We start from the raw sequence: 24243 nt of genomic DNA, 5'->3' as shown, positions 1-24243 counted from the left end.
TTTTGTTTTTAGATTCCATTTTCAAAGAAATATAAATTTATTTCTTTGATTTATATTTTAATATATTGGATATTTTTTTAAATATTAATTTAGGTGAAAGAAGGTTCAATGATTAATCTATTAATGGCCGAAATATGAATTTTGAATCTCCGAACATAGATCATGATCCTTCGCTCGTCTCAAATATTACAGAAGGGTATTCGGTTATAGGTGTACTCTCCCCTTTTTTGTTACGGTGTAGCATCCAGTTATGAGTCATCCCCCATGGATAACCCCCCGAGTGTGACGTCATTATAGAACCCTCTCTCCCGGTCGACGAAAACATGTCACCCTCAAATTATTATGCAAGGGATAGAGCGATGTTCCATCCTCTCTCTTCCTCTTTTCCAATATTTCTGTGATGATATTTTTACGATCGTGCGATATAATTCCGAGCCCGTTTTAATCCATTATTATTTTTCTAATTTTAACAGCAATATTTTGCGATTTTATATATCACGACACAGGGGATATTAAAATTGATTATTTAAATTTTGCAAATTAGATTTTATAGCCTTTGGATTGCCAGATAAAAACACTAAACATTTTCAGTTTTGAAAATGAAAATAAATTTGGCAATCGAAAGGAAATTTAAATTAAAATATATTTCCTCGCGAATTTTTAAAGCAAATCTTATTTTAATGGAATTCTAATTTAGTATTTATTAATTGAATCATATTTGTGAGAATAACGAACAAATTGGAGATAAAATGAAATTTGTTAAATTAAATAAAAATTTATTTTAATAAAAAGAGAAAGAGAGAAAATTTCTCTTTTTCTTTTATATAGGACAAGCAATAAAAATAAATTAGCACAACTTTCTGTTCACGCTTTACAAAACAGAATCATTAGGGAATACGAGCGATCGTAATTAGGGTAAGCTAAAAAGGTCACGTGTTTTTATCCTGGTTCGAACTGGTGCAGCTTTTGTCTATTTTGTATGCATCAATCGAGAATCTACATTAAAGTGTATCGCATTGTGACGTAAAGGGCAGCATGTCATGTCCATGAACGCGGAAAAATGTCAACGGCAATTTTCAATCGATGACGCCCACTTTCTGTGCTAATATTGATATAATAGTTTTAATATTTAATGAGAGGCTGTGGCAAAATGGATACATATTTAGCAAAGTGTTATTTAAGTATTTATTCCTTAGCACAAACATTACCACTTTATACAGACGTACACGGGATCCATTCTGGTGGCTGTGAATCCTTACAAGGAGGTGGACTACTACACAAATGTGAGTAATTAGTTATTCGATTACATTACTTTTAAGTAAGTCGCATGTTGGGAATCATATAATATTACGAAATGAATTTTAGAGCCAGAGGGAATGAAGAGAAATTTTCACTATCATCGAAATGTTTATTTGTACGTGATATTTTTACCTTCTTTCTTCTTTAGCTCGTCTTGTAATATTACAAAAATAGTATGAAGTAACTAAAATATATATTATATATCAAGTTATATTATTATATATTATCAAGATTGGATATTAATTAAAATTAATAATATTTATTAATCGACAATATTTATTACGATTGAATATCAAGAAAAATACCACGAGAATTATAATAGAATATATGAGAATGAAATATAAAAATATGAGAAGATTTTATCATTATTAGAATATTATATTATGCAAGATGTGACGATATAGAGATATAATATCAACACGTTGCTTCCATCTTAACAAATTACTTACTTATTTATGACGCGACCTCATTGATTTGGACAAAACAGAACGCGTGTAGAATCACAATACAATGATATCGATGTGATCGATAGACTGAGCCCGATAGATTGTTCGTGCGTACGGCGCTTCCTGCGGCTGACAAAAACCGGAAGTACCGCTGAAGAATAGTAAATATCAGACAATGCGTGATGCCGCCGCTGATGGAAGTTGAAAAAGAGAGCTGCACGCGTCAATCTTCCAGCGAAGATAAACCGACGTCGTCCCTGCGATCACGTTGAAAGATTAAAACTGCTGCCTCGAATCTTTCGCTCCTGTCCGAGAATGCACTTATTGCATACGGCAATTGCTCTTACCGTAACGATGCATTGCGAAAATCAGAGACAGCTGCGACCTGTTTAGCGAACTTGCAAACATTTCTTATAATGTGACATTAACGTAGCATTTTAACTTTTTTGACAAAGTCCTTTTATACTTTTTCGCGAAACATTCCTCCTTAAATATGGATATTACGCAGCTCGTTCAAGTTGCAAATTAATCAAGTTGGAAAATTCAGTAGAAAATTAAAAATCGATAGAAAATTACATACTTTAAATATCTTGGAAAATTAATTTTTTTTTATATTTTTACCAGAAAATTAATTATATTATTTTCTAAAATTAAATTATATTACTTTTTATATATTTACTGGAAAATTTTGGAAAACTAAAAAACAAGAAGTACGCTTAAAATTAATTTTGTCAAGAACAAGAAAATTTCAAGTAATCCAAATTAATAAAAACAAAAAGATTCAGTATTAAAAATAATATATTTCTCTTTTTCATGTTTTCAAATGTTTTATTATTTGACTGCTAAAACTAAGAAGATGACAAAAATGCAAAACTATACATTTAAATATATACTTATATTATATCGTGAGATATTCTATCTGTCAATGTACTTCATCACGTGCAATTTGCGTACACTAGTGCAAAATTATCATGCTCGTGGCACAAAGAATTTTTCCATGGACAACTTTGCGAATCCGCATAAAGCATACCGCGGCAGGATGCTTTTATCGTATTGGTCTGAAAACAGGAAACGGAAGCAGCAACGTGCTTACGCCGAGATAACTCGCGAAAACGACGAGAAACGACTGGTCTTGGACGGCGGTTTTTCTAGGTCACGTTGACGAAGCGAAACCCATGCGATAGCACGCTCGACTTGCTCCTCCACGTGGCGACAACGATAACGTTAACAATTAGTTGAATCGAAGCGCTCATTTGCGCGGAATTCATCGATTCGCTCGCGCGGAATTCATTGATTCGCTCGCGCGGAATCGCATCGCGACTTTTATCGCGAATAGGAGAAGAACCGACAAAGCTCGAAGGGGCCCTCGGGGAGTTATCGGCGATAAATTCTCCCCGTTTATTCCGGCGGAACACGCTAAGTGCATGCTTTCGATAACCGAGCAACGCACCTCCCTTCTTCCCCCGGTGCATCTATTTTCGGGTGCGCGTGATGCTGCGGCTTCGTTCCCTCGTATACCGCAGACTCATCGTCGATAGTTATGTCTCGGAGCGCTCGCGATCAGGGGCGAATTATTTCTGGGAGGCCGACTGATGGCAGGCACTTCGATTAAAACTCAAAAGGCAGGAGGGAAAATATTTTATCGCGAGAGACAAGTTCAAAGGAAAAGAGATCGTCTGGCGATAAATAAATCAAAGAGAATTTAAATTGAGAATATTCGAATAAGATTGAAATATAAGTTGCAATATTTTTTAAAATAAGAAACAGTTAAAAATGTTACCAGAGAATCATTTGTTATTATTATTTTATATATACAATATTATTATTATTATTAATTGTTATATATTATATTATTATTATTATTAATTGTTATATCGCATATTATAGATATTTGAGTAGAAGGCATCATTTCCATTTATATTTATAATATATTTTCAGTATTTTTATATATAATTTTACACTTTTAATATTTTTTACATTTGTATATTTTTAATAATTCGGTGGAATGTGAAAAATACCCCCTTATTTGGGAGGAAGTCTCTCTACTGCAATAATCCGCCACGTAAAAAGTTTTATATTAAACCAACATACGTGGTAGGCCTCTCAATTTTTTTATCAGGAAAATCTTCAAATATTATTCTGTGCAATCGCGCGCGTTTGCGTTGCGGGAAGCGGCTGTGCAGCGATGCATGCGAGCGTAAATTGGATTGGACGGTGGGAATCGTCAGAGTGCGGCGATAAAATTTACTTTGTCTCGCATTTGGGAACGAGCTCGCTCGAGATGCTTTATACATTTTATAGCGCTTTGCCCGCAACGTGCGTCCGTTTTGGGGGGAAGGGGGTGGAATTTTTAAAAAAGAGGGACATCCCTTAAACTCAGTTACGCATTAAAAGAGGGAAAGGCGCCTGGTATTCTTTTTTTCTCTGTTATATTACATTTTCATACTCTCGCAGTATTTTTCGTGTTTTTTGTATCTTAAAAATTTTGAAATGCCGGTGACTGATGCACGATTGTAGGACGTAAACGTAAAAAAGATTTGAGAGGAAAAGGAATCGATTGTCCAAGCAGAGATTTTATTACGCGGCTTATTATTCTTGCGCGCTCGTGGAAATTTGCGGGGAAATTACGGCATCATGCGTGATTGCGAAGGTCAAAACGGGGGTACCGCCAACCGAGGACCCCTGCCGGGGCTCGAAGGAAAAGGGTGGCACACCGTGGTGGTGCACGCCCGGAGTTATTGATCGCGCCGAAGCACGCGGATCGGATTCGGGACTCACCGTGGTCGCCTCGGAGCCGCTAGTTTCGCACATTTCTCCCCAAGGTACCCTTGCTGAATCCTCGATCCATCGAGATCGCTGTGATCTAGGCGCGAACCACGCTTTGATAGGACTCGAGGCCACTCTTGATGACGATAAATATGAAATGCTCCATCTAACGCGTTCGCGTCAGCAAAATTCAATCTTTCAAAACCCAGCCTTTTCATTTTGACAAAATTGATTTTTCAATTTTTTTTTTATTACACTTGCAATAACTTGCAAAATTACACCAGAATGTAGATAAAATAAAAAATGCATTACAATTATACAGCAGAAAACGATTAGATTTATTTTCTTCATATATATTAATCACATATTAATGTATATTTTTTTATATTTTTTTTTCACATTATATATTTTTCCATAGATTTGTTTTCTTCATATTATTAATCGCAGCTAAATAACTATGTTACGAATTAATACATATAACATTAATACTAATTAACTAATTGAAATATTAATAATGCATTAGATTGGATTGTTTTGACTAATCTTTCATTTCATAATGCTTTTTTATACGGTTATACTATCGAATATATTTTTTGTGAAGTAAAAATTTTAAGGCTAACGCTCTTAATTAATTCGATTAATTTTGTAAAAATAAATGTATTTTTTATTAGTCTACTATCGATTTTCAAATTAAGGATAATTAAGTTCGATGCCTTACTCTTCTTCATTTTATAAATATTGTTATGTTAAATATATCAGCATGTATATATTACGATGCTTTCTATTGATCGATAAGTAAGCAAATATCTTCGGATTGTTGTCGAGGTAAATGATTGCTATTCATAGTAAACCTACAATCAAAGTCGCGCAAATATTTACCGATATTAATGGGCAGAATGTACAGAGGACTCTTGTAGAGTCTTTTATTAAGTGTATCGGACGACGATTGCATAGCTGATTACACGAACAATTATTATTGATATAAATTATACAGATAAAAATTTTATACAAATCTGCATCTATCTGCCTTTTATTTTATTTAAATCAACAATTATTTTTTTCTTTGCAAATGCAAATTAAATCGCAAGTCAAATTAAATAGAATAGGAATACAATGTGTGGAAAAAAATCGGCGATTTTAAAGAACCAATTAGACGATTAAAGTTGTGTAATTCGATTTAGGCCAATCGATTAAACCTCACATTGGATAGTTTAATGAATAGTCAACACTTGCAATAATCAAAGAGGCTGACGTACCGAAAATGGGTCGACGTGTTTCATTTCCAGACTCGATTTCAAAGTACCTATCGCGAACTTTCCTTTGTAAAGCGAAACAGCAACAGGGTTTGTCGACCCTACTAAAACAAACAGAATCGTTATCGACCTTAATCGATCGACCTAAATATTTCGGCAGATTACTATGTTTGCCGTTGTTCTGTGTTTCGTGGAAAAGAGAACAAAAATCTTATACAAGTTTCTATCAGAGCGTGTTGACACGCGTTCAATTCCCTCGTTCGAACGATACTGATCGATGGATGTGACCCACTAACGAAATGGAACGAGGAATCGACATCTCTTTTTGTGCTTCCACCAGATATATCAATGTGTACAACAAGAGAGACTTAAGGCTGAAAAAAGCAATGCTGATTAAATAACATCGTGCATCCTTAAACGTCAAATATCAACGTGTTTAAACGATCCAGAAACTCATATCTCTTTTTATATCATTTCAATGCTGTTCTAATCGATTTGATTTTATCAGTATTTAACAACGATAACGTCATATGACATGATATGAAGATTTATTCGTGAAAAAGTATATTATGAATTTGAACATGCAAATATCATGATTGATCAACGAAACATTTCGAAACTTTGGAAGCAAATTGCGCAAAGTTTAGACTTTCCAGCGTTAAAAGATTAAGCAAAGCGTGAAGACACGATGTTATAAACAACGTTGTATGACATGGTGAATATTTATGTGCGAATGCATATACAGTTTACTTCTCTTCCAAGAAGGAGCGTCGAAACTTCCGGAGCGCCGCCACCTGGAACGCGTCCTTTCACGCGTATTTTTATATCCCCGCTTGTTTTCTCAAGGGTTCTCCAGACCGCGTCGCGGCTTATCTCGAGCAGGCCATCTCCACAAATCATATCCCGAGATCATTTCTATTGAAAGTGACTCGCTATGTGCTCGAGACTTTTCATATCGCTCTGATATCAGCAATGCAAAAACTAATATCCCAAAAGTTAATTAAAATTATTAAAAATTAAAATTATGTATTGTATACAAAATTATAATAATAAAATTGTAATAAAAATTAAAATTATATAATGTATTGTAGATTCGAGAAGCAAGTAAATTTTTTTTAACGTAACTTGATAGACTCGATTGGTTTTTGATTCATAGAAATATTAAAGAAAAATAAGTAAGCAATAGAAAAAATAATCATATAATAATATAAAATAGTAAGTATAAAAAAATATAATAATAAGTATATTTTATTATTATTATATATTATATAATAAGTCGAGATTGATAGTACGTAATAAAAGATAAGATTAGATAGTAATATTAGAAAATTAGGAATTATCGCGCCGATCGAAGGCACGATATTTCACTCGGACCAGACTATTCAACATTTTCAGAGCTGTCAGACTGTCAGCTCTCGCAAGGAAATAGAGCGTGAGCATGTATGACTTTACACCATGGCGTAGGAAAATTGCAACATCATTTGCAAACGCTGCCTCGAGAAACGGTTCATTAATTCCCGTTTCGTTCATTAATTCCGATTTCGCCGAGGTTCGCGTCGTCCGCGCCGATTAATCTTCCCTTCGCCGAGGGACGCTTGTTTTGTCGCACCCTCCTCGTTATCATACCGTGACAATTCCAGGCGAGTGCATCTTGTAATAACGAACATTCGCGAGCGCATTCGGCTGGCGTTCGGGGAGGGAGGTCCGACGCGAAACTGGGTTGCACTACTACTTGGACCGCGAGACCAACTGCGGAGAGCTCGTTTATGTACGCGTGCACCACGCCGTGTCCCGGGGGAGAAGGCGAACAGGGGTCATGATGGGAAACTCGGTCGTCGATGCATGCGCCTATCGAATGTCGTCGCGATTAATCGGGTTACCGGGGCTGATGGGCTACACCCGCCGCCCACATATTTCCAGACTCCTATCGGATTATCGCGGATGATTACGGCACACGGAAGATAATATATATTTATTCAATCTCTCTGTTTACGCTGACATAAAAACAAAGAAAGGTGAAAGAATCTCGACCCGCGTGTGTTTACATCTCGATGCCAGGAAATGGGGCTATCTCTAAATCATGCGAAGTTAATATCATATATAAACAAATTTTATCATCTTTGCGAGAAAAATAATTTTATAAACGTTTTATTTCTCAATCGAACCATATGGGGTGTTCCTAAACAAGCGTGAAAAATTTGGGAGGGTAATTTCCTGAAGAAAAGTTCCCATGTACCAATAACTTAAGCATACTTTTTGAGCTACAAAGGTGTTCAAAGTTAAAAATGGTATTTCAAAAAATATTTTTTGACAAAAATAAAATTAAGCAAAATTAAAGATTATTAAAAACGTCTATGAATGCATTCTCCTTCTTAATGATTGGTGAATATGTATGATATAAAAATATCAGATATATTATGCATTTTTTCACATGGTGTGCATGGCATGCGATTCCTTAAATCATCAATATTTTCAATCGGAGTGGTATAAACTAAGAAATTTATGACTTCGGAAAAATAAATCCAGGGGATTCGATACTGGAGGCCGGAGGGACCAAGATTGGAATCCTGTTCGACCTATCTAAGGATTAGGAGATACACTGATATTTTTAAAACTTTAACATCTATACCTCGAAAACTGCGTCGTTTAGAGCATCAAGATGCGTAAACTTTTCTTCGAGAAATCTTCAAGGAATCATCTATCGAAATTTTTTCATGTTTAGAGAGAAGCATCCTGTATAATTAAATTAAACAATGATTTTTTTTTATATTTTAGGATATAATAATTATTTCATTATAATAATTATTTTTTATATTTTAAATTATAAGGATTTTATTTTATTATTTTGTAATTTGATAAAAGTACTATAAAATTTTGCTGTATATCAATGTGGGATGAATTTATATGCCAATCCTCTGCAGAGAGATTCCAACGGCCTTTTTAAACATCATTTGCCGTACTATAAACCGTCTTTAAAGCTTTCTCCATTTTAGGAGAATAGATTGCATCCGCTTCTCGTTTTCAGCGGGAACGCTATTCTCAAATCGGACGAAGCTTTTAGAACCACCCATTCTTACGAGGTCGAGGCAGAGGAAAGCAACGGCACCTCGTTAACAGCCGGAACTCGTTTTACGAAAAGGGCATGTCTTTTTGTAGGAGTACGTGAATCGATACCACGAGCAGAAAATGGGCGCCTTGGAGCCGCATGTGTTCGCCCTGGCGGAGGCGGCGTACAAGTCCCTGCAGGACACCCAGAGCAACCAGTCCTGCGTGATATCGGGCGAGAGCGGAGCCGGCAAGACCGAGACCACCAAGTTCATCCTGCAGTACCTGTGTTCGGTCACCAGCAACGTCGACACGTGGGTGGAGCAGCAGATCCTGGAGGCCAATACCATCCTCGAGGCATTCGGTAACATCCGTTGATAACATCCGCGCGATCCTCGTTTAGCCGCGAAAAGTTGTGGTCGTGAGCTTCCTGGGCCTTCTAATCCTACAAGAATTTATCGCGATCCCAAAAAACATTTGCTTCAAGAACCTCTGCCTCGAGTAATAGTATCAAAATGTAATCGATCAAGTCTTTTAATACCCATTAAATTAATAATTAAAAATTGAAGTAAATGAGATAGCAGTTTCTTGATTATATTGTGATGAAACTTGGATGATATGGCCGGTATGATGGACTTGATTGACCATTATATGATGTTGTAAGTTTGTTAGAGATTAGCCTTTATACTAATAGAAAAATAGGATGTGTTGGAAGCTATTTTTAGCATCGCATATTATAATTTTAAATTTAACATCATACAGATGTGTGTTATTAAGATTAAATATCTGTAATAAATTATAATCATTCATTTTCATTAATAAGAAATTAATTTCGAGTTAGCCTCTACCTAGATTTCTGTTTAGAGAAATTCGCTTAAAAATAATTTGAAACATTCTATACATAATGACATGTAAAACTGTGAGAATGTCAAAAGAGAATGGACTAAAAATAAGTCAAGTATTTATTTGCCAAAATAATTTTACGGTAAACGATTAAATAACAATTGGCGTTTCATCCGTAGAAAGATACGGAAACAATAGGATAGATTTTAATCGGTTCGGAAGTAAACGAAGTCGCGATTCATCAGTAGCAGTCCTAGCTACGAGTGGCAGTAACTCAGGTGTTAAATGCAACAGCAAGGGGAACGAAATGGGTCACGAGGCAGAGAGGTTTTATGAATAAAACACGTCTGTCTGGTGTCGTTCATTCATTTCATGGAATAACGATGTCTTTTTCAAGTCCGATTTATTTTTGGCGTTTATCCTCGTTTTCGCTCGAATTCCATATTTAAGCAACGAATCTGGAAAATCTCTTGCTGAGAATTTCAGATTCTCCGATATTTTAGAAACAGACGGAGTTGATGTCAATTAACGAGAAAATAAATTTAATTTGTGAAAATAGGCAACGCGAAGACGGTGCGAAACGACAACAGTTCGCGCTTTGGCAAGTTCATGCAGGTGTGCTTCGACAACAAATGGATGATCAAGGGATGCATCATTCAGGATTATCTGCTGGAGCAGAGCCGTATAACTTTTCAGAGCCCGGAGGAGCGCAATTATCACGTATTTTATAAACTGGTTGAGGCTGGCACGAGAGACAAGGAATTCGCCGAGCAATATAAACTACGACCGGCCAGTCATTACAAATATCTCAATCAGTCCGGCGTAAAGATCGACGGAATTTCTGACTCTAAGAAACTCGACGCTCTCAGGCTCGCCTTCAATGTGCTTCAGGTATGGTTATTGCTTTTGTTGGGAGAAATTTACTCCTATTATTATCATCAAATAATTAATTGCTTCCTTCTCGCATCACGTAGGTCGCGCCGGAAATGTGCGAAGGCATCTTCCGGGTACTATCGGCCATTTTGTGGCTTGGAAATTTAAGCTTCGAAGACATCGACGGCGAAAGATGCGAATTGTCGACGGAGGACAGGAACATAGTCGAGACGGTCGCGCCATTATTGGGTCTTCAAGTGGAGGATCTCACCAGGGTGGTGTTGATACGGCAGATAAATGTTCGTGGTAATATAACCGAGATTCCGCTGAAGGTGCAGGAAGCACGAGAGAACAGGCACGCGATGGCAAAGGCGCTCTATTCGCGCACTTTCGCATGGCTTATCAATCACATCAACAATTGCACGAATCCAGGCCAGGATAGTTCGCGATTTCTCGGAGTACTCGATATCTTTGGCTTTGAGAATTTTGCGATAAACAGCTTCGAGCAACTTTGTATCAATTATACAAATGAAAAACTGCACAAGTTCTTCAATCATTATGTCTTCGCGTTGGAACAGGAACTTGTAAGTTTATTCTATTCTTTAGAAATTTCGTATATTGAAGAATTCTTATTCTCATAAATTTGCTTTCAGTACCGCCAAGAGGAGATTCAATATTCTCACATCACGTTCACGGACAACACAATGTGCCTGGAATTGATCGAAAAGCCTCCACGATGTGTTCTTAAATTGTTGACCGAACAATGCCATATGCCGAAGGGTTCGGATTTGGCCTATCTGACAAACTTGCATGCGGAATTCGAAAACCATCCGTGCTACGTGAAAGGAGACGATCGACGAAAGTGGGAAAAGGAATTCGGAGTCAAACACTACGCGGGCTGCGTGACGTACACCGTCGAGGGTTTCGTCGATAAGAATCGAGACGTTCAACAGGACGTGTTCTTCGATTTCATGTCTAGGAGCACCAACGAATTCGTCCAGGAAATTTCCGTCTACCAAGATCTGTTGGGATACACCGTTGCACGCGCAACTGGTGGCGCGGCCACGACAATGTCACGAGGAACGTCGAAAGGCAAACCGACTCTTTGTGACTCCTTTCGACATCAGTTGCAAGCCTTAGTAGACGTATTACAGGCAACAACACCGTGGTACGCGCGCTGCATCAAACCGAATATGGAAAAGATAGCCAATCACTACAATGAGAAGCTTGTCCTAGACCAGCTCAAGTATCTCGGCATGCTGGATATTATACGCATACGTAAAGAGGGCTTTCCAATACACATGACCTTCCACGACTTTGTCGCAAGATATCGTTGTTTAGATAAGGGTCGAGCATCTCTCTCCTGCGACGAAAAGGAGGCAGCCGGATATCTGATCAGTAAACAAGGTATACCGCAAACCGAGTGGCAGATTGGCCGAACGAAAGTATTTCTGAGAAGCTACGTCCACGAGCCTTTAGAGGATTCTAGAAATCAGATGGTAACCAGAAATGCCATCGTAATACAGAAAGTTTGGCGAGGATATGTCAAACGACAAGGTACACTTTCTTTTCATAAATCTTTATTTTATTATAATTTTATTATAACCTTTTTTAATTTTTGTTTAGAAACAATTTATATAGAATTATTTTTTTACATAAAATTATTATTTGTTTTTATTTATTTGAAAATTATTATAATTGTTGTATATATTCTTCCTGACAGAATACAAGCGTATAAGGGAGGCGGCACTCAAAGTTCAACACGCTTATCGCGGCTGGAAACTGCGGATAATGTTTATCAGGAAACGCAGAGCTGCTATAGTGATTCAAAGTCATTTACGAGGCGTCTTCGCAAGAGAGGTGGCTGCTGCGCTGCGTGAAATGAGACGAGTCGACGAGGAAATGAGAAAGAGGGAGCGGCTAGAGAAAGAACGAAGATTGATGGAGGACAAAAAGACGTTGGAGGAAAGCCAGAGGTACGAGGAGACGAAGGGATTCTGTTCGCTTTTCTCAACCCACTTTGCTTACAATAGTAATCTTCGTATAAAATCGATGCAATCGATTAATTATGTGCGATCGATTGCGTGCGTTAATGGCTTGTGTACCTTTTGTAGCACGCAGTACAATGGTATTGTCGGGATGGAATCTGGGTAAGTTGTCAATGACGGAAGCTCGTGTGACGTGCGCGTATAACGGCATGCATTCATTGCATGCCAAGTATCGTTGCGTGTAGTTCAACGTTCGCAAGCGTTATCGCTTCCTAGTTTAATATATGGACGAGGGAGCATAACAATATAAACACCGATTGTGATAACTAAACGTTACACATTCAAATATTAGGCATTTTTAATCGAGAAAGTGCAAGAACGAGAAAGATACAGCAGCGTAAAGTTCAAAACTTTAATATTTAAAAACATCACATGATTATAATAATCATTACACATAAATCTTATAGCTGTTATGTTAGATTATTTGTATCTATAGCTAATTTTTTTCTTTTTATATTTACTCAATCTGTATCATTGTTGAAATTGAATTGTATTCTAAAATTTTTTAATTCGTTATTTTAAGATTATATATTTTTTTATTTATGCATTATTGCACCAAATGCATCACAATTATGAATAAATCCTTACACGAAATTTATTTTATTTTCGTAACACTTGCAGCACTTGCATCTTTGGGAATATTAATCGACCATAATGTACAATATAATTTATTTTGCAGGAAAGCGCAGGAAGAGATTGCCGCCCTATCGCAGATGGCCGAGCAAATGAACTCGAAGATGGCTGCCGCGTCAGACTTGCAATCGGTAGACCTCGACAATCTATTCTCCTTTCTATCCGACGTACAATCGACCAAGAGCAATCAGATTATCGAGGAAATTGGCGAGCAGATGGACGAACTGGTCGAGGATCTGGACGTAGAATTAGAAACTGTCATCCAACAAGAGATGGAATTAAATTCCAAGGCCGCCGAGTCATCGAAAGTCACTTCTCCTGTCAACGGACAGGAAGTGACGTCTCCGCAACAACGATTACCTGCGAGTAACTTAAGCACTAGCAAACTCGGTCAACCGAGTCTTCCGGAACCCACGGAACCACCCCCACCGCCACCTCCTCCGGCGCCACCTTTAGCGATGAATGGCGACTCGTCGGATGACAACGGCGAACCGATTTATGAGTCTGTGCTGCCGCGCGAAGAGAATGATCTCAACAGTCCAATCTCCCACAACGGCAGTCATAGTCCTGGTCAAATGGTCAACGGGGAAACTTGCGGCTCTTTGTCCTCGAGCAACAAGATGACTAAAGAAATGGCTGGTAGCCCGCCATCCAGGCCGGAGTCAACGAGTTCTGTCGGTCATCATCATCCGCATCATCATCATCATCATCATCAGACGATGATACCTCAGGCGCAGCAAAACGGTCACGATCAGTCGCAGTCGCAATCACAAACGTCACAGCAGTTGCCGGTTGAGCGTGAGCAGCGACGCAAGTGCCGCGTGGAACGCAAATTGCAAGAACTCGAAGATAAGAAGGAACAAGAGAACGAGACTACTTATCACGATATCGTCGAGTTTGCGCAAAACTACTTTAACAGTCATGAACGTTCACCGGAAGGTACCATAATAGCCACGTTGACCAGAAAGTCGCGCGGCAAGAGTATCGAGTACATCCCGAAATACGAGATGGTCACGTACTACAAAGGATCTAGCATTCCGAATTCGCATATTCATATGTATGATCCCGATAATGTAAACGTTGCATGTTCTGTATTCAGGGTAAATATATTTACTATTATTTAATTAATTTAAATAATGTATATAATTAAAAAAATATATTATAGTTATATATTATAGTTATATAACATTGTCTCTTTTTTCCTTTTCAGGATTTGTGCAAGTATATACGCGGCGAAATGAAATTGGACCAGGAGATAGCCACGATTCAAAGTATCATCGCTTATGGGATCGAACGGGAAGAATTACGAGACGAAATTTACGTGCAATGCATGCGTCAGGCGACCAATAATCCCAACACTGAATGGGCGGAACGTGTGTGGTTGTTGTTATGCTTGGCGATCGTCGCCTTCCAACCGAGCAAACTACTCTACAAGTATTTCGTCTCCTTCCTGAAGAAGAATCTCGCCCTCGAGGGCAAACTGAGACAGTATGTACAATGGTGTGTGGATAATTGTAAGAATACCAAGGTATCTTGCAGACAACATCCACCGTCCACCGTGGAGATTGCTGCTATGAGACGATTGGGCACCATAGTCTGCCGATTCTTCTTTTTGGACGGAAGAACAAAAGCGATCGATGTACATCCAACCGACACAGCTGCCGATGCTGTCGCCAAGCTTGGAGAAAAATTGGGTCTACGATCACTAGAAGGTTGGGCCATTTATCAGAGCAGACCAGATGGAGAGGAACATGTGCGGGCTCATGATTATCTGTATGATGTGATCGCCGCATGGGAAATGTAAGTGTGGTGATTTGGATAGTAATTCGAAATGAGAATTTATTATATAAATTATAAACATTTGTTTAGGAAACAATGCAAGTTAAATACGGCACAATCGACGTTCTCGACGTTGCGACGTGGTAATAACGCTACTCTGGGGAGCGGTGACAATCGCTTCGTTTTCAAACGAAGATTGTTCCGTAATCCGAGAGAGATCTCACAGGATCCCGTGGAAGTTAATATGCTGTACGCGCAAGCGGTCTACAACGTCGTAAAGGTACAGATGAAGTTTCTAAGCTATATATAATGTCTGCTAAGAAGCTTTTATATTTTCTTATCATTTATCTTTCTTTCAGTGCGATGATTTTCCGGTATCCGAAAAAGTGGCACTGCAATTGGCAGGATTGCAGGCGCAAGTATCCCTCGGAGATCCCAAGGACAACGATAGGTTGGATTATTACAGTGAGGTGGACAGTTTTCTACCTTATAGAATTAGTCGCGCTCGTGGCGACGACGTTTGGGTACCGATTATAGCGCAAGCACACCGGCAATACGGCGCCGGGCGCAAGGAACTAGCGGCTAAAGTTCTATATTTATCCTGCGTGATGCAATATCCTCTTTACGGTACGACAATGTTCAATGTTACTTATCGAGGATATTGGTCTTACGGCAACCAATTGATTCTTGGTATCAATTGTGACGGTCTCATGCTAATCAAGCCAGACGATAAGTTCGTTCTGTCCGAATATCGTTATCAAGATGTCGAGAGCATCATGCTGGACCCGAGCGACTCATTTATCACAATTTCGCTACTGCGACATAATCCTGATAGTTCGCACAAGTGTTTCGTATTCGAAACTCCGCAGAAAAACGAGATTGGCAGTTTGATAGTCAGCTATTGTTCAGCGCTGGCGGGTTGGATTACGGAAAATGAGGTGCCCACAAAGAAGCTCAAATGTATCACCAACGAAGATCGTATCAGGCTTTATCACAATTTGGTTAACTGTCGACGAACACTAGTTGATTCGGAAATCCTGAGGAAACCGCAGGATTCCGGCGGCGGTTTTCTCAGGAACACGCTCCGCAGATTATCTAAGCATCGAATAGAGAAACTCAGACAAGAGCATGGAAGCGCCGATCACGGCGAGACCTATAAAGGCTTCCCGTACGCTTATTGGGCGTTTAGTAGGCAGCAGATACCACAGAGTCTGTCGAAACTGCCAGATCCCGACGAGCAGATCTCTTTAAGTATCTTCCAGTTGATTTTGACTTACGCGGGACTCGGCCAAAACGGCGATACAGTCCGCAGAGTCGAAGATGAGCATGTAAATCTTATACAGACCGTCATGGAACGTTGCATACGAAAAGAAAATTTGTTGGGCGAATTGTATTTACAATTGATCAAGCAAACGACCGATCATCCAGATCCGAACAATCGCGTTAATCTGCGACACTGGGCATTGCTCTCGCTTGCATGTTCCGTCATCCTTCCGCCTCAAAAGGTTATACGTAAATATTTGCTCGCACATTTGAAGCGATGCGCCAGCGATTACGTCACCGAGGAAGGCAAGTACGCGAGATTCGCGGAAAAGTGCCTTTATAAAACTCAGGGCACCCGAAGACGGCAATGGCCGCCGAGTCGCGAGGAGATCATGTGCACCATCAATCGCCGACCAATTTACGCGCGATTCCACTTTATGGATGGCCAATATCACGCTGTCGAGTTTCATCCATCTGCAACTGCCAGAGACGTCATGGAAATCATCAAGATTAAGATAGGACTCGAAGAAACTGCTATGGGTATATCGTTTTGTATCATTTCATATTTTGTCAATACTGGAATATATTTAAATATTAGAAATATTGCAAAATTTTTCAATTTTATTTCTTTTAATTCACAGTTTTGTGCTAAATTTATTCGACTGATATTTATTACATTTACTCTTTACATCAGGCTACGCGATTTACGAGGTGTTGGGACCGACTGAGCGATCACTGATCCCTGAGGAGAAGATAGCCGACGTAATGTCCAAGTGGGAACGATACAGGACATCTCAAAATCAACAGAATTCACAACGGAAGCACGTGCATCATTTCTTCCTATTCAAGAAACACTTATTCTTAGATCAATACATGAATCTAGATGATCCGGTGGAGAAAGAACTATTATATCATCAAGTGCTACATGATTTGCGCGCCGATCGGTTTCCCATCACTGAGAAAGAAGCTGTGAGTCATCGCTTTAGAAATATAACATCTCTATATTTTCTTTTCATAATTTCTTTTTCTTTTCTTTCTTATTACATTTTTACGTTATTTATTTTCTCTCTCGCATTTTACTTTATTTCAATTAGATTAGTTAATATTTTTTATAATTATCTTATGATTATATTAATTACCTCGTTTATATTTTTTCTTTTGTCCTTTTATTAATTGGGAAAAAATTTAATTTGGAGAAAATTTTAATTTTAAGCTTAATAAAGTATTATGCTGTTTCTACTTGTATCATGAGATTAATATCGCTCACAGATGATGCTGACGGCTTTGCAAGCACAACTAGAAATGGGCGATTGCCTAGATACCATATCGGAGCAAGATTACCGAACGATATCAAGCCACTGCCTACCATCAAGATTGGTGCCGTGCTTGTGCGTGGACGGTGTGCGTCAGCACCATCAATCCTTGCGCGGAATGACGCCACCCGAGGCGAAGAAGGCTTTCCTGAATCTGATCCAATCGTGGCCGTTACACCGAGCGACGATCTTCGACGTAATGCAATCGTTTACTTCGAATTGGCCTCGCGTGCTGTGGCTGGCGGTTGATCAGCAGGGTCTTCATCTCCTGGAGCATCGTTCTAGAAACGCACTATGTACCTATGAATATAGCAGTATTCTAAGTTATACGCCCGCCGTTAATTGTCTGATGATTATTACCGGTACGGATAAGAAGCAGAGCAAGGTCATTCTCACCACGTCGCAGGTACGACTAAAATGGTCAAATTTCATTATTGTAAATTTTAAATCACACATTTTTATCTAATTGTCATTTAATGGTCAATTTCATTATTGTAAATTTTAAATCACACATTTTTATCTAATTGTCATTTAATTTCGATCGTTCTCCAGGCTCATCAGATAGCGAATCTGATTCGGGAATACATGGAGGTGCTTCAGTCGCCTCCGGAAATACCAAGACGAGACTCGACGATGACTGTTCAACAATTTGCTGCTCAACAGCATCAGCAACAGCATCAGCAACCGCCCGCAACACTGCCGTCATCTACGACCGGCGGACGAAAGTCCCGACCTGCTTCGATGTTACACAGAGGTGCTCCGGTGATACAATCGCAAGCTAGTTAGAATGGTTAAATAAATCTCTCGCGGAAATTATAAAATAGTTTCCTTTCAACCTGGTACCTAAGTCGAATCTTCGTCGTCGGGCGCGCCGCACGTTCCATAATTATAAAGTGCCATAAACTCGAGATACGCACACAGCGGTATTATCTATTTTATCAAAGAATACGCATAATTCTAATATACATATACATATATATATATATATATACATATATACATATTATATTGTATAATTTTAATCCCCATACACCCACCGCTCCGTCTTGTTCATTGCGATAAAGCGCTCCCTGTAATTATATCTTAGCAATATTCCTTGAGAGATTAAAATATGTAGACTGACGTTTAGTATCAGGTTGTGGCGAAAAGAAAACATTACATTTAAAAACATGTCGTGCTTCTAATGTTAAATGCGGTCGATCCCCTCGCACGTCAGACCTAGACAAGATCTGACAACAGATAAGGTCCGAGAGGCGTATCGTAAAGATATCAGAAAGGCATCTGCTAATTTTTTGTTTCAAAAAGCTGCATTTAGCGCTAGATGCTGACGACGGTAGGTAGAAATATTAATCCGGGGCTTTGATGATGCTTTTCTCGGTCGGGCCTATCGAGAAGCGACGACGTACCGTCGTGAAAACGACAACACTATAGCCTAGGGATACTTATTTCTTCCACTATTTATTAGATTAGCTTAGAATCTCGAAAAGATTCGTCAAAGGCTATAGATTTAGTCTCCGCGTATATAACCGATTTATAGCGAGATGAGTGATAAACAACTGCCATTAGAAGAAATATCGATCGCGAGGAAAGTTGCCGAGGATTTTTCTATTTCTATTATGACCGTTATCATTGTTGCCTTTTTTACCTGAGCGATCGCCGCCACGTTTTTGATAACGATTTCTGCAGCACGAAATATAACACAATGCGAAGAATTTTCAATATACAGCGATACGTTTGTTCGATACATTATTAATTCCGGAAGTCAATAATTATCCCACCGGCATATCATATCGATTGAAGGGTAATATAATATCGAAGAAAGAGAAAAAAGCTATTAAGAAAACCATATAAGCACTTATAAAGCGACCAAAAAAACGTAATTTCTCAAATATAAGTTTGACTGAATATTGCCTGCTGTATCAATGCTAATTGCCATAATTATATTTCAAACATAATATATGATACAGTGGCGGCCAGAACCTTATAATATTTATTGATATTATAAATTCTCGCGATATATGAGAGAGGGGATCTATATAGATTATTTAATAAAAATATATAATTCAGATGTGAGATAAGAGGAGTTTTGCTGTAAAACATTTGTGCGTTTTAAAAAATCGAATAACGTATCCCATCTCTTTAGAGTCACCGTTATATTTCCTGAAATTGTCGGGTAATCGCCGAAGAAAAGATTGCCTTTTTCGAACCAATTTATTAAAATCTATATATCTGACATATTTAATAGCATCGATTTACGAAAATTATGCTGTATATCGTCGAACAAATTACAAATGAAATGTAATTCGTATTTGTAAACTGTACGAAATCTCGAAATCCGAAAAAAGTATTTCTCGTTCGCTAAAAAGAACTAAAGCATTTAAAATGTCGTTTGTACTACAAATGTACACACAATGTGCAAAAAACTTTGCGTGCGCGACAAACGTAAAAACGAGTCGAATTACTCCGTTCTTCGTTCTCTAGACAATCTTCCTGATATCGTCGCTTTCCTCGTATAAAGTTAATCATTATCGCTGAATTTAGAAAAAAAAAACAAAGGAATAAGGCATAGCGTGTACCCGTTATGTAGATCGACACGATCGCATTCGTTCAACAAGCATGCTACGATATTGCGTCCAATCGAGATTTTATTTTTTTTTATTTTTTAACCGAGAGATGAAATTCATTCTTGTGTATAAATCAATAATAAAAATATCTCATGTTTAATGATTATTTCGGAAAGTTTCTTTTCCGAATGTAATAATCATTGCGATGTAATAGTCTGTAATCTCTTCGACTCTGATGTGAAATCTTGGCTGCGATAAAATTTTTCCCGAAAAAATATGTACTTTCTTTACACTTAAAAACGAATACGTTTAAAAAAAAGTGCGAATTAACTGAGAAAGAAAGCAAGAGTGAGCGATGTTTCTAATTTAACATATGTATTATTTCAGATTGATTGAAAGAGTTTCTTTCAATTTATCATTAACAATTTTATAACAGAGATTTAATTTTAAGATATATAAATTCACGTATATAACTAAAGAGTTTTGAAAGAAAACCATCGAGTTTTATTCGGTTGTGGGATATTCTCAAGAACGGTGACATGTGCGAAAGATGTTTGATATACAGGATGTTTTTATGTTTCATGGGAAACAATCTGTAGTACATCCAGTATTTTTAACTTATTCGCTAATTAATGAGAAGGAAAACAAATTCATGTATTATATAAAGGTGATTATTTCCAACAATTCCTATAACTTTGTTTAATTTTGTTTCTGTCAAGATATATTTTTCAAAATTATACATCTTATTTTTTTAACTAAACACTGTGACTCGAAAATTATATGTATTTAGGACATTGGTGTATAATTTTTTTTTTCAAGAAATTATTCAAGGAATCACCCTTCGAAATTTTTCGCACATGTTTAGGGTCTTGTAGAAAAACACGATCTCGTCTTATCGAGAATGCAAGATGATGACTTTGTTGATTCTAATCTTTGCTTGAAGTTTGGCGGAACCTCGACGTGTGCAGAGATAGACTGTGATCCGCTTTGGGAGTCTTTGGTCTTCGAGAGCCGTTTAATCGAGTGAGACTACGTTTTCGTGTTATTATACGCTATGTATATGAAACGATGCACGAACGACGTATATGACGCTTGCGTATGTATGGATGCGAGAGAGAATGCGATAATTTAGGAGACACTTAAGGAATGTGTGTCTGAAATGGTTTAAAACTTTGCTCTTCGGATATCATCAAAGTTTTCAGGACGTCTGAAGAATTTTAACTCGAGGAAGGAATTCCCTCGAGAGTTTCGAGAGAGAAGAAAGTTGCTCGATTTTTCCAACATCCTCCTAAGACGTCTTTGAAACCTCTCGAGTATCGTCTGAGTTGAGTTCTAAAAAACATTTCAGACTTTTCTCGGATGCGTTTAAAATTTTTTTACGTTTGCGTTTGTGTGCGCGAGAGCGATTTCAAGTGATTGTGATTAATTATTATAAGAATAATATACGCGCGCATGTTACTCAAGTGATATGGCACCAGCCATACACGTAGCTTTTAAGCGAATCATAAGTTATTGGTTGACACATGTTATTGAATTATATATATAAAAACGAAAGAGAGATCCTGTGTATATAAATATATAACTATAATATATATAGATAAGGATACGAGCTCGCGAGCGCGCACGAGCGTTTTAGAAATGGCCGCAAGACAAGTTGAGTGGAAGATCAGCGCGTAACATCGTTGTTACATGTGCAAGAGAGATTCGCGCCTATACGTATTATATAGAAAATATACATACATATTATATATGGATAAATAAATAAATAAATATATATATGCAATTCAGCGTGAATGTTTAACTTTAAGTTTTAACGCATAAAAAAGCTGCATCAGTCTTTGGCGTACTCGCAGTGTATCTATGTATTCGTCTTTCTTTTTGTAAATTAAATTTAATTAAAGAATAAGTAATATATTTGACGCAATTACTAGAAATAATTTTTAGGATTTTTTTACATTTTTTTATGCGTGCGTGACTCAAGAATCCTTGGATTTCAAATTCTAAAAGTTCTGAGAATTGCAAATTTTAAAAACAATTTACTTTTGCATCCGATTGCATTCTCTTGATATTTGCCAATTTTTTAAGAATTAAAATTTTGCGAAATTTTGTAAAATTACAAATGATATCGGTAAAAATAAACGGTTTAAAATTTTTTCGGTAAAAATAAATGGTTTAAAATTTTCTCAAATTAAATTATCAGAAGAATATAATCATGTAAGAGAAGTGGACGCTAACTAAAATCCTACAAATGGCAATTGCACGTCCTACAACTTTAAGTTTCAAAAATGCGAAAATTTAAATTGAATTAGTTTATTCACACTTTATTTTGCATGTATATTAATGCACAAGATTAACAGACAATATCGCGCGGACATTCAATAAAGAGAATTATAAACAAGAACATATATAATTATCTATATCTTCTTTTTATTTGTGACTTTTTAGACAATAATCAGACAAATAACAGTGTTCGCTTCCTTTGGCGATTGCCCGTGTAATTGCTTGTGCGACACGAGCCAGTTTAACTCTAGTGCCAGTATATTTTATATCTCTTTATTACAACATATATATTATATATATGTATCTCTTGCATTCGTTTAATCCTACACAGCTTTGTGGCCACAGCACCGAGGAAGCCAAATCAAGACAGCAAAGACAGAGGCAATCATTTGTGCACGCGTAAGTTTCTCGTATTAAATAATCGCCACAATAATAACACAATAATTACTATAATTAAAAAAATAATAACAATAACTAGTAATTACAATAGTCGACGAATAATAAAATGGTAATAATTCATTATAGCGATAAATAACCACATCTATTTGTATGTCGACAATCGTCAAGGTGGACGCGGATAACATTTTATTCGCTTGTCTCCACTTTGTCTCTTTCGATTGTCAATCTCAACCTCTTTTTGGACGTGCTCCCATCCTCTGATCTTACCGTATAAACATCACGGGTCTTCACGACTCGATCGTTTTCAATTTCTCCACTTTCCACACCTCTTTCTCGAATGCATTCTACTCGTATCTTGTATACAGAGTGATCACGCCGGAATAGAATGGTTTTTCTACGTAGAACGCGATAGTGTCGATTTGTGGCATGAATATTATATAAATATATCATATTATAATTTATATATCTCGCATACGCATATATAAGCTGATCGATTTTTAAAGGTAGATCTGCCTATATATTATATATAATTATAATATTAATGTAATTTATATAATATATTATAATTATATTTTTGATATATTAGTCAAAGATTGTTATCGCGCCTGCCGGATTTAAATACCCGTCAAATCGCCGTGAAATTTGTACAGAAGAGTGTATGTATGTGTTTGTATCCCATATGCGCGTCGACGAGGACGTGTTTTACATTCGCTGGCGTCTCGTATTTTTTTTTTTTTTTTGGCACTTGCAATTAAATCGCTGAGATTCTTTAGGGATACGTAGAGAGAAAGACGGCGTGTCCGCTGGAAAACAAAGCAATTTGCCGCTCCGGAAATAATTTCCCGGAGGAAAAATGCCTCTCGCAGAAAAAACACAGGTATCTCGTGCACCGGGTGATTTCTAATACACTAGCCTGTGTGTGATTATCTCTATATAAGAAAACACCGAAAGCGTTAATACACACTCAGTCTGCCTTCAAGCACATCTCAAGTTTCTTCTTCCTTCTTTTTTTTTCCTTTCGAGAAGCGAGAAACGGCCGTTTGCCGCGTCACAAGACCGACGATCGTCCATCGCTATCGCGTAAGTTATGACACTAGGGTTTCACCGAGTATAAATTCGCGAAATAATACAACGTAATATTGCAGAAAATATAATTTTACGACTCGCGTGGATCGATTCACACGAGTAAATACATAGAACGTAGATCGCCAGTCCGTGACACACTACATAAATCAAGTACATACGTGCATCCATGCATACATACGTACATACACACATATATATATGCAACAAAGTATACATATATATATCATTTAATTATACGATATGACAGCCGCGTATTCCCTCCGACGTATTTATAAAAATTAAAATGCTGTTAAGATGTGAGATCATAATGAAACAACGTTCCTGTGTAAAACACAGATCAGGAGAAAACACCT

The 24243-nt window shown here is 37.5% G+C and overlaps 1 protein-coding gene across 3 annotated transcripts in view; it reads left to right on the top strand.

The window, feature by feature from the left end:
- Positions 1–21908, top strand: part of Myo81f (unconventional myosin 81F) — a 32639-nt gene extending 10731 nt beyond the window's left edge. For 2 of the 3 annotated variants that reach the window (XM_083085320.1, XM_083085318.1), the window contains exons 3-16: positions 1221–1283; positions 8921–9173; positions 10212–10543; positions 10627–11109; positions 11179–12082; positions 12249–12501; positions 12640–12675; positions 13253–14306; positions 14417–15006; positions 15076–15265; positions 15345–16788; positions 16943–17217; positions 17518–17967; positions 18114–21908. In XM_083085320.1, coding sequence (XP_082941446.1) covers positions 1221–1283; positions 8921–9173; positions 10212–10543; positions 10627–11109; positions 11179–12082; positions 12249–12501; positions 12640–12675; positions 13253–14306; positions 14417–15006; positions 15076–15265; positions 15345–16788; positions 16943–17217; positions 17518–17967; positions 18114–18347 — 6561 coding nt within the window. In that variant the 3' untranslated portion in view covers positions 18348–21908. The remainder of the gene's footprint in view (positions 1–1220; positions 1284–8920; positions 9174–10211; positions 10544–10626; positions 11110–11178; positions 12083–12248; positions 12502–12639; positions 12676–13252; positions 14307–14416; positions 15007–15075; positions 15266–15344; positions 16789–16942; positions 17218–17517; positions 17968–18113) is intronic. The other variant, XM_083085319.1, reaches the window with a different exon arrangement.
- The last annotated feature ends 2335 nt before the right edge of the window (positions 21909–24243 follow it).

The sequence above is a fragment of the Camponotus vicinus genome, unplaced genomic scaffold (assembly GCF_025532165.1).
Source record: "Camponotus vicinus isolate PSW18456_S1 unplaced genomic scaffold, iyCamVici1.0 SCAF_12, whole genome shotgun sequence".
Lineage (NCBI taxonomy): Eukaryota > Metazoa > Arthropoda > Insecta > Hymenoptera > Formicidae > Camponotus > Camponotus vicinus.
The sequence above is the reverse complement of the archived record's forward strand: the minus strand, read 5'-3'. Positions and strand labels throughout refer to the sequence as shown.